The following is a 12,309-nucleotide window of genomic DNA, read 5'->3' as shown; positions in this document are numbered from 1 at the left end:
CCTGCCCCTCAAAGAATCGGAATCGAGAACCGTTAAGAACCGGAATCGAAAAGTAGAATCGGAATCGGAATCGTGGAAATTCAAACGATACCCAACCCTAGCGGTAACACGAGCAATTTGTCTAAACATTTAGCAAAAGTGCTCCACATTCAGACGGAGAAATGCACCGGGTTCGACTGTCTTTCTAGTAGCTCTGTAGCCCCGTCCACGAGTAACGTTTTCACATCAGGTGTTATGTATGCTAGCAGCAACACACAGAGTTAACTCAATTATATAAACATGGGGTAATGATTTGAGGTAACTGAATTAGTTAGTTTGTTAAAGTTTCAGCTATTCTGTTTACAATTCTGTTATCACATTATTTATTATTTGCTAAAACACTGTTGTTTCTTTTGGTGTGAAATATTATTTATTTAATTTAAATGAAAAGCAATGTTCATTTTGTAAACAATTTGTTTAGTTAATTTAATAATATGTATTTTTTAATCAAGTATTCATCTTTATTGTCTTCATTGTTAGTTTCCACATGCCTAAAACAACCTCAAACTAAATCTAAAAGTTGATGGCTAAATAAAAGCGTTTGAGAAATTGTGCAAGGCATAATAGTCCGAATAGTCGATTAATCGTTTAATTAATCGATAGATTAATCGACTATCAAATTAGTCGTTTGTTGCAGCCCTGGTGGAGAGCGCGGGGCTGCGCTTGGAGGACGTGGTGTTCGGCGACGCGGGCATTACTCTCCTGTGTGACGTCTCTACGGGCCTGGCGCGGCCTGTCGTCCCTGCCAGCTGGAGGCGTCCTGTGTTCGAGGCTGTGCACGGCCTGTCACACCCCGGCGTTAAACCTTCAGTATGTTTGGTAGCGGCGAAGTTCGTTTGGCAAGGACTGAAAAGGGACGTGAGGACTTGGGCCAGGGAGTGCGTGGCTTGTCAACGCGCTAAGGTGCACCGCCACATGAAGGTTGGAGCGTTTCCTGGTGCCTGAGAGGAGGTTTGATCACGTCAACATTGACCTGGTTGGTCCGTTGCCTTCCTCTCAGGGGTTTTCCTACATCCTCACCATGGTGGACAGAACGACCCGTTGGCCGGAGGTGGTTCCGCTCGTTTCGACATCAGCCGCAGACGTTGCCCGGGCCTTCATTGCAACGTGGGTGTGTCGTTTTGGCACCCCGTCAGACATGTCCTCAGACAGGGGCTCTCAGTTCACGTCCGAGCTCTGGAACGCTGTGGCAGGCGGTTTGGGGGTTAAGCTGCACAGGACTACCGCTTACCACCCTCAGGCTAGCGGCCTCTGCGAGAGCTTTCATCGCTCCATGAAGGCGGCCCTCAAGGCCGGCGTCCCTCAAGGCCGGCGTCCCTCAAGGCCGGCGTCCCTCAAGGCCGGCGTCCCTCAAGGCCGGTAACTGGGTCGACAAGCTGCCCTGGGTGATGCTGGGCCTGAGGACCGCACCTAAGGAAGATCTGCAGTGTTCTACAGCGGAGATGGTCTACGGTCAGCCGCTGAGAGTTCCGGGGGATTTCCCCCCAAATGTATCAGCTCCCTGGTCTGCCACGGCCCAGCGAGTTTTTCTTCGTGACGCGGCGGAGGCTTTCGCTCCAGTCCTGACTACTCAGCAAGGTGCGCCAGGGTCTCAAGTTCCCGCGGAGCTACGCTCGGCTGGGCACGTCTTCATTCGTCACGATGCACACAGAGGCCCCCTGCAGCCCCCTTACGATGGACCTTTCCGGGTTTTGGAACACGGTGAAAAACACCTGGTGGTCGACATGGACGGTAAGGCTGAGCACGTCTTGGTTGACCGGGTGAAGGCTGCTCACTTGGACGTGGACCGGCCGGTGGTGCTGGCTTGGCCGCCGAGACAGGGCTGACCCCCGGCTTTGATTCCTGTCAGGGAGTGTGGATCTGTTGTTCCGGTCCCTCCTCTGTCAGGGGCCGCACGGGCGGAGGTCGCTGTACCGACTCCGGTGCGCAGGTCTCGTGGAGGCAGGCGGATTGTTCCTCCCCGCCATACGGATTTTGTTTACACGTGAATTCTGGGGGGGCTTGTGTGGTGACACGTTATTGGACATAATTCACCTCTCGTATTGTGTTGCCACACGGACCCTTTAGTGGGAACACCTGTAGCATTAGCTGCCATTCCTGCTAGCTCGTCAAGCAGAGCAGTTGATGTGATAACCTCTCTGTTATTAATTGCTAATAAAGATTGGAACTCTGTTCTTAATACACCGGCTCCGACTCCCTTTTCCTGGCACTACAAATAAGAGTTTAGCATGTAAGGGCGGTAACACGAGCAATTTGTCTAAACATCTTGCAAAAGTGCACCACATTCAGACAGAGAAATGCACCGTTTTTGACTGTCTTTCTAGCAGCTCTGTAGCCCCATCCACGAGTGACTTTTCCACGTCAGGTATTATGTATGCTAGCAGCAACACACAGAGTTAACTCAATTACACAAACATGGGTTAATGATTAGAGGTAACTGAGGTATTTATTTTGTTAAAGTTTCAGCTATTCTGTTTACAGTTCTGTCATCACATTATTTAATACGATTTGTTAAAACGTTGTTGTTTCTTTTGATGTGAAATATTATGTATTTAATTTAAATAAAAAGCAATGTTAGTTATATCTCTCACAGGCTCCGCCCTCTACTGGACTCTATGGGTACTACCTTACCCTGCGAGCATTCTCCCACTGAGACTTCTATAGATGTAGCCGGCCTTGGGCGGGCGTACCTGAATGTGCGCGCATCACACCGTATAAAAGGAGGCCTCGCCTCCTGACTATCATCCTTTTCTCTTCAGCAGCGGAAGTGATTCCACGAGAGACTGAGACGTTTGAAAGAAAAAGAAAGAGTTATCATACCTCCAGGGAGTCACCACTGCTAGAGACCCGGGCCTGTCCTTCGTGCCCTGGCTGAAATAGCGGGCGCCGATCCCCACCACCTTTGCTTCGAGTGTTTGGGGGACCAGGATATGGCCAAGGCGGTGCCATTCACGTTCGCCATTCCTTCCGGGTCCGGCGTCCAAGGAAGTCCACCGCCCAGGGCTGTACTCTCCCTGAATGATGATCATGGCGGCGGGTGTGTGGGCTACTCACTCATTGCTAGAGATGCCCCCGCCTCACCAGGTCAGAGCGATTATTGGGCCGCAAGGCAGGAGGGGGGTAGCCCTCCACACTTTAGTCCACACACACTCTGCACAGGATTGGTGTCTGAGTGTGGGGCATGGGCACTGGCGCTCTCCCTGCGATCTTTAGGGATTCAGGGTGGCAGGCATGTAGTAAGCCCATTCAGGGCCGAGGGGGCTCTCCCCATCCGTCTATGGGGTGGGTGGGTCCCCCGGCACTGTTTTTTGAACACACTTTCTGCGAGGTAAGCGCAGCAGGGTGTGCTCTGTCAGCCACAGCCCAGATTTCTCCTCGGTCACAACCGGGTTAAAGGAGAATGTGGGGCAGCAGCTGCTGACCAGAAAAGCCGGTCAGGGGCAGTAGGGTGGAATGTTGTTGTTGGACGACAGTGCGCCAATACATCGGGGCTCCACCCACTGTACCCATAGAGTCCAGTAGAGGGTGGAGCCTGTGAGAGATATAACGTTGGGTTACGTATAGTATAGTAACCCTTGTATATATATTAGTACAGGCGGAGCCCTCTACTCAGGGCACTGTCTGTCCTATTCCGCTCGCTGAAGAGAGGTGCAGGATGATAGTCAGGAGGCGAGGCCTCCTTTTATACGGTGTGATGCACGCGCATTCAGGTAGGCCCGCCCAAGGCCGGCTACGTCTATAGAAGTCTCAGTGGGAGAATGCTCCCAGGGTAAGGTAGTACCCATAGAGTCCAGTAGAGGGCTCCACCTGTGCTAATATAACAAAGGGTTACAATACGTAACCCAACGTTTTGTTCACAATTTGTTTAGTTAGTTTACCTTCTTTTTTTCTCCAAAAGAACCGATAAAAGTACCGTTAAAAGACCGGACCGATAAGCGGTATTGTGTCACAGGACACACTGTTCCTGCCCTGTTGTACACCATGTGGGGGGCTGAGTTGCGGAGCAGTGTTGGAAAAGGTCCAGTGTTCCATTAGGGAAAATAAGTAAATGTGATGAGACTGACTTCTTCTTCTCCCTGCAGGTTCACTTACCTTTCATGCGCTACATCAGTGTCTGCTGTGTGGTGGGCATCATCGCTGGCTTCTGTATCGGCCCAGGCAAGTTTCTCTACACTGCATGCTACAGAACTCACCTCCTGTGTTGATGTGAATTTAACTCCAGCTGTGCAGATGCATGTCACTCATGAACCCAGGCAGCATTGAGGATTTAATCTGAGTTAGCCTGATATGGGACGGGTGGCGCAGTGGTCTGTGCGTTTGATCATCAGATCAAGGGGGTGTTGGGGAACTCCAGTTTGAAACCCGCTCCCGCCCCACTGCGTCAGGCCGTTGTGTCCTTGGGCAAGACACTTCACCCGAATTTGCTCCTGCTCCACAGTAGATGACCATTACATGTATGTATGATCTGTATCTGTAATGTGTATTTGTAAAGCGCTTTGAGAGTCTTTGATAAAGCGCTATAATAAATATAAGTATTATTATTATACTCCGTCAGCGGGGGCTACAGGCTTCTTTTTTTTTCACGAAACTGTATCTCAGGGTTTCTTAACATTTAATAAACTATGAATGTGTCATACTCACTTAACGGGAAGAAACTCAGCTAACTGATGATATGAACTATTTTTACCGAAACAAAACACAAGTCTCACAAGAAGCGTCTAAATTAGCCCTGAGCGAAAAAATGCTACCGCACTTAGCACAGAACTCTAGGTATAAATACTTTATTACTCATAGGATCTGCACAACCAAGATATTAGCTAGCAAACTGAGATTCCACAGATTATATAGGTATTAGTATCATCACTGAGCGATCAGAACTCGACATGAGAAGCAAACAGACATCACAACTTTATGGAGCAAAAACGGGAGAAACAAAAGTTGTGTTCAATGGCATTAAAACGAGAAAAATGCGGCTGAAGGTTAATCCAATGTGTCTGTGTCATTTTGAGATTATTACTAATAATCCATCATTCAATTTGAATGGGAGGCGTGTGGTGCAGTGGGATGTGCGTTGGTGTTTGGATCAGGGGGTCACAAGTTCAAACCCCACTGCAGTCAGCATATCGTTGTGTCCCTGGGCAAGACACTTCAACCTAAATTGCTCCTGTGGGGATTGCCCACAGTATTGAGTATGTAAATCGCTTTGGATAAAAGCGTCTAACAGTGGTAATGTAATGTCAAAAACTGAGTTTTCATATTATCTACCAGAGTGTATGACAGCTTCCTGTTTTGGGTATTCTGGCTCAAGCCCCAAGGAAGTGCGCTGGACTCTGAGGAAAATATTCGTTGTGGCCAAACGGCAGTACTACACTTCCGTATCAGTCGCTGGGCCCGGAAAGACTTTTTCCCATTGACTAACATTGGGAAAGAGACGTCTGTAAATCATTGGATAATTTGTTTTAAACTAAATAAACTCCCCAGTATGAACATTTGTATAGCCCTTATTAAAAACATTCGGTCCTCAAGTTGTAAAATGTGCTAATAACGTTATTCTGAGAGTTATTTTCCTCGGCATTATGAACGCGCATCTAAACCACCGGGCCGCGCCGCCCGGCACGTTCATGTGACGTGTTCAGTATTACATGAGTTTTACCTTTACCCATGGATGCACAATAAGAACGGATTATATGAATACTTTCGTGACGTTTCGCTCTCTCAAAAGTTGGGCCATTTTGTCTTCATGCACCAATGAGCAACTCTCATAGGAATGAACGAGGGCCCGCCTCCCACGCTGTATCCAGTTCTTATTATACATCCATGATTCTGGCTACGCATCACTCTCACTCCTTATTTGGTAACGTGTAGGTGGATTTAGGAACTTCCCCTTGATTCTATTGGCTCTGACGGTTAAAAAGAGATGTCAATCATCAAAATTGATCAACGGGGGCTGGAGACATGGAAAATGCACCCAAATGACCCCAGAAGTGGGTTTTTTGTTGCTAAATCTCTCTAAAAAGGTCAAATGTCACTCGTTTTGCATCAATCTTGATAGAGGGTACTTATTATATGCTTTTAGTCTATCTCATCATTCAAGGGTGGTTTTCACTTTAAGTAATTTTTTTTTCGACGGACACTATAATTTAAACTGTTTTACTATGTTCAATCTGAATTTCATTTAAAATAAAAAAAATGTATATTGATTCTGACTTTTTACATCCAACTCATGTTTATCATTGCTTTGAGAAAAATATTGTTAATTTACCCCTTTTAGAAGTGAAGTTATAATCATTTGTTCTGGGAATGTCATTTTTTCGAGCCTGAGACCTGGGCTGAAGTCGAATAGTCCTTTTAGCTTAGGAACCTTCCTAACCGAGTGAAATGACCCGGAAGTCCCTCAGTGGCAGCCATGATAAGTGCCGTTCGAATTCTCTAGATGAAAGGAAAGGAGGTTTCAAACTTCCTTTATAACCTCCTTTAGCTTAGGAACCACTGGACCTCCCTAATCGACAGGAGAAGCGAAAATGCTGCCCCACAATGCCTTGCAGCCGCAGCATTTGCTGTCACTCAACAGTCCGCCGTTCACGGAAACAACCGATTATGACCGAGAAATAATATCATGAAAGTTACGGTGCTTATTAAGCATTTTAAAACGTAAGTGGTAAGTTGCCAAAGTGCTTTGTTTTGAACGTTCATCAGTATTCTAATCAAAAAGAGAAATATGAACGTTAGTTTTTACTGAAATTATCAAATAAAGTCAACATTTCACAGTCTTTACTGAGCTGTGTGGGGTTTGTTCAACTTTTAAAAGATGTTTGAATGGTGATATACACAGTGATAGATGTTAAGGACTAACGTTTATAATAAATATATTTTTATTGATTTTAAGATCTTTTCATAGTTCATACAATCTTTGGGATCATTAGTATTAATGTGGACCGGAGGGAGAGGGTGACGAGCATAAGTTTCACTTTCCTTTTTTATTTCAATTCCAACTTTGGTCCTGAAGAATATGTTTCTCTGTTGTTCATAAAGCAAAGCCACAGCATTAGAGCACAGTGCAGAGTCTCTAGATGAGTTCACAGTAGTCCCTCGTTCTTATTGAACATCCATTTGTAGTCCGCTGTATAGAAAACTGTAGTTTCCATAGTTTCCCCACAGTAGCAGACGCACAAAATGACGTCCGCTGGCGCATCATAAACACGTCGGATAGTGAAAGTGCATTCGGATTCTCTAAAGTACCGCAGTCTCTTCTCCTAAGTCCTTTTGAATTCTCCTATCCACTATCCCTTAACCCCGTGACGTTTCACTCAGAGGTCAAGGAATAGACGATAGGGTTAGAATTTAGGAGCTGATTTTTAAACTATCCGACTGCAGCCCTGGAAAACAGGCTCGGGCTTAACAGGTTGAAGAAGAGCAACTGCCATCTGTCATCCTGAATCTATGGGACAAGCATGTTGCAATTTTTGTTGAATTCTACCCCTCTCATGTGATAACACCACAAACAACATCTGGCAAGCCTAAAGCTCACATGCCTGTGGTAGGGGCACTACTGTATATTTACCTTACACATGTCTAAGCAAGAGCAGGACATCACACCTACTCCATTCTGACATAAACAACCATTCTCTAGTGATCAGTTACATACCATGTATGAGTAAATAGAAAATCAACCAGGTAATACCATGGTTGCCAACTTTGGGTACCTGGCTGTAGTGAGATTTTGATATCATGGGTTTAATTACACATATGCGCACTAAATTAAAGTTAAGTTAAAGCCTTTTATTGTCACTATACACAGAGTATAACGATATAACGAGTTGCAGAGTGCAACTCTGTCCCGGTGTGCAAACAATTTACAAACAAATACATAACACCAAAAAACACAGCAATAGGACATACAATCATACGGGGGAATAAATAGTTAAAAAATAATAATAAATGACTGCTATCGTGTCAGCAGCGGGACCTTAGCATATATATACAGGATATAGGATATATATACAATATATACAAATACACAAAATTGGACACAGACTATAAAGGGCACAAAGTTTCATTCACTAATGAAAGTCAAACACATGTTTGTTTCCACTGTTTTATTGTGTGCCTGTCGCGATAAGCAATTAATTGACTTATCGTACGATAAATAAAAATGAACTCGATACATTTCCATTTACATGAGGATGTGACTAGCAGTTCGAAAGGATGTACTTCAATTATTATTATATATTATCATTATGTCAGGGGTCTAAAATGGTCATACAACGGTGCCGACAATATTATTGTTTATCGCAATAATTTCCTGGAAAATGTATCCAACAAAATTAATTATCGTGAGAGGCCTTTACATGAAACACACAAACAAATCTACAGACTTACTCCAAACTGCCAAACATATGAATTAACACACTCTATTTTGGCCTAGTTATAGTAGAACAATAAGGACTTTTACTTTTTTATCATTTCTACTGGATCTTAGATCTGCGCTTGCGCAATACGGGTCGGCAGTTGCCAGAGAGTATTTTTGTTGGGTAATCTATGGTAGGGCTAACCCATACAGTGGTGGGGTGAAGTCAGTATTTGCAATGTAATTACATACACGCTCCCCTTGACAGTGAAACGCCACGCGTGAAGTTTAGATTATTTTCCTGTCTCAATCCAAATTGAACTGTATGAAATAAAAAGGCACATTTGTCTTGTAGTAAATAAAAAGGGCGACCTGGAGCCAATCCTGCAATTTACCCACAGGTGAAAGAATTGACCTGCTGAAAACCCAACCCCTGCAGGGGGGTCTGGGGGGATTCTCCCCCAGGAGATTTTTTGAAATACTAGCATAAAATACACATTCTGGTACTCTCTTGAGAAGAAAAATAAATGCATCTATTACTACACGACATATTTAAACAAATGAATGCCATTTTAGTTTTTTGTTACTTTGTTCTGAAAGCTGAACCTGATTTCTATCAACACGTAATGTTGTATCGATGTATAGATGTACTACAGCAAAAGTATTCTCCGTCGGGACTTCCTGCAACAACACCACGCCGTTATCTTGATTCTGATTGGCCAGAAGACATTATCAAAGATGTTCTATTGAGAAGACGATCACTACCTGACAAAAGTTTTCAAAACCGTTTCTAGTCTTCGGTATTCTTGTTTTTGGCGTGAGAATAGTTTGGGCAGAGTGAGAGCGTGAGATTGAGGGTGAAAGCGTGTGTCACACGCCAGATGCGTGAGAGTTGGCAACCCTGTAATACTGTAAGAGACGTAAGCCTCCCAGCTTACGTCTCTTACAGTATTCAAATGTATGTATTCAAATAATCACTTTGACATTAACATTAAGGCTAGCATATGCAAGTCAATGCCACAAGATGTTAGTTCACCTTAATATTTAGTTTAATAGCAATAAAATTGAATACAGGTACAACAATCATGAACGTTAATTTCCAACCCAGTCTCACATCTAAACGTGTAATAACTACGTTGGTCCACAACTTGGGACGTAGTATTTCTACAAAAATGCCTCTGAAATTGTAAGTTTCCTACGTTTTTTTTCACCATTCATTTCCAATGGCTGGCGTCTGTGTCACGTGATCTTCAACTTTCTCTCTGCAGAAGAAAAAAAAACATGGCCGACCTTCGTTTTATTCTCGGTGGAAAATGCCTATTTTAAGGTTAGTTTGGCCATTAAAATGCGTTTTGATGTCATTTGATGCGAGAAGTCCATCCATCCATCCATCTTCTCCCGCTTATCCGTGGTCGGGTCGCGGGGGTAGCAGTTCCAGCAGAGAGCCCCAAACTTTCTTTTCCCTGGCGACATCAACCAGCTCTGACTGGGGGATCCCAAGGCGCTCCCAGGCCAGCGAAGAGATATAATCCCTCCACCTGGTCCTAGGTCTACCCCTTGGTCTCTTCCCAGCTGGACGTGCCTGGAACACTTCCCTAGGGAGGCGCCCAGGTGGCATCCTAACTAGGTGCCCGAACCACCTCAACTGGCTTCTTTCGACGCGAAGGAGGAGCGTCTCAACTCCGAGTCCCTCCCTGCAGACCCGGCGTCATGGGCGGGCCCCATGTGGCCGGGCCCGCCCATCCAGGATTTGGGCCCGACCATCCAGGATTTGGGCCCGCTGTTTTAATCAGGGCTGAATACAACATTTTAATTGTTTTATTATTATGTTCAGTGGCGGCGCCAGGGTATACTTGGGTAGGCTACAGCCATACCAATAAATGGTATGGCTGTAGTAAGATTGACAGCAGTTAGTAAGATTGATTTCAGCAGTCACTTGTCTTGAAATACCGAAGACTAGAAACGGTTTGAAAACTTTTGTCACGTAGTGATCATCTTCTCAATAGAACATCTTTGATAATGTCTTCTGGCCAATCAGAATCAAGATAACGACGTGGTGTTGTTGCAGGAAGTCCCGACGGAGAATATTTGTGCTGTAGTACTTCTCTATATACATCGATACAACATTACGTGTTGATAGAAATCAACACGTAATTAAATAAGACCCCACGGTTTGATGATTGATGTGTGGGCTGTCTTTCATTTTGACACACAGAACAATGGGGGCTATCCACCCTTATCAACAATGTAAAGTAATTCACAGCCTCTTCCCTCTTCTCTCTGTGAGGAGCAGCAGGTTCAGCTTTCAGAACAAAGTAACAAAAAACTGAAATGGCATTCATTTTTTTAAATATGTTGTGTAGTAATAGATTTATTTATTTTTCTTCTCAAGAGAGGACCAGAATGTGTATTTTATGTTAGTATTTCAAAAAATCTCCCCAGACCCCCCTGCAGGGGTTGGGTTTTCAGCATGTCAGCTCTTTCACAATTCAGTTTTCCCGGGAAATGTAAGTTTCGGAGTGGGCCCGCCCTGGTACATCAAATGCCCGCCCAGAGACGTATGTCTGCCGCCGGGTCTGCCTCCCTGATGACCGAACTTCTCACCTTATCTCTAAGGGAGACACCAGCCACCCGGCGGAGGAAACCCATCTCGGCCGCTTGTATCCGCAATCTCGTTCTCTCGGTCATGACCCATCCTTCATGACCATAGGTGAGGGTAGGAACGAAAATGGCCCGGTAGACAGAGAGCTTTGCCTTCTGGCTCAGCTCCCTTTTCGTCACAACGGTGCGGTAAAGCGACTGCAATACCGCTCCCGCTGCTCCGATTCTCCGGCCCATCTCACGCTCCATTGTTCCCTCACTCGAGAACAAGACCCCGAGATACTTGAACTCCTTCACTTGGGGTAAGGACTCATTCCCTACTTGGAGTGGACAGTCCATCGGTTTCCTGCTGAGAACCATGGCCTCAGATTTGGAGGTGCTGATCCTCATCCCAGCCGCTTCACACTCGGTTGCGAACCGATCCAGTGAGTGCTGAAGGTCGCAGACCGATGAAGCCATCAGAACCACGTCATCTGCAAAAAGCAGTGGTGCAATCCTTAGTCCACCGAACTGCAGACCCCCCCCCCCACGACTACGCCTCGAAATCCGATCCATGTATATTACAAACAGGATTGGTGACAAAGCGCAGCCCTGGCGGAGGCCAACCCTCATCGGAAATGGGTCCGACTTACTGCCGAGGACCCGGACACAGCTCTCGCTTTGGGAGTACAGAGATTGGATGGCCCTGAGTAGAGACCCCCCTCACCCCATACTCCCGCAGCACCTCCCACAGTAACTCCCTGGGAACCCGGTCATACGCCTTCTCCAAGTCTACAAAACACATGTAGACCGGATAAGCGTACTCCCAGGCCCCCTCCAGGATCCTTGCGAGAGTAAAAAGCTGATCCGTCGTTCCACGACCAGGACGGAATCCGCATTGTTCCTCCTCAATCTGAGGTTCGACAATCGGCCTGACCCTCCTTTCAAGTACCTTGGAGTAAACTTTCCCGGGGAGGCTGAGTAGTGTGATGCCTCTGTAATTGGCACACACCCTCTGATCCCCCTTTTTGAAAAGGGGGACCACCACCCCGGTCTGCCACTCCTTCGGTACTGTTTCCGACTTCCACGCAACGTTGATGAGACGTGTCAACCATGACAGTCCCTCAACACCCAGAGCCTTCAGCATTTCCGGGCGGATCTCATCCACCCCCGGGGCTTTGCCACTGTGGAGTTGTTTGACGACCTCAGTGACCTCCCCCCGGGAGATTGGTGTTGATCCCCCGTCATACTCCAGCTCTGCCTCTAACATAGAGGGCGGAGTTGTCGGGTTCAGGAGTTCCTCAAAGTGTTCCTTCCAACGCCCCAACACTCCATCAGTTGAG

At 46.0% G+C, this 12,309-nt stretch overlaps 1 protein-coding gene across 1 annotated transcript in view; it reads left to right on the top strand.

Moving 5' to 3' along the window:
• slc2a15a (solute carrier family 2 member 15a) overlaps window positions 1-12,309 on the top strand; it is a 309,661-nt gene that overhangs the window by 278,791 nt on the left and 18,561 nt on the right. The window contains 1 exon segment of the mRNA XM_034101155.2: window positions 4,098-4,197. Coding sequence (XP_033957046.2) covers window positions 4,098-4,197 — 100 coding nt within the window.

This window comes from Pseudochaenichthys georgianus, chromosome 15 (genome assembly GCF_902827115.2).
Source record: "Pseudochaenichthys georgianus chromosome 15, fPseGeo1.2, whole genome shotgun sequence".
Taxonomy (NCBI): Eukaryota; Metazoa; Chordata; class Actinopteri; order Perciformes; family Channichthyidae; genus Pseudochaenichthys; species Pseudochaenichthys georgianus.
This window is presented reverse-complemented; position numbering and strand designations above follow the sequence as displayed.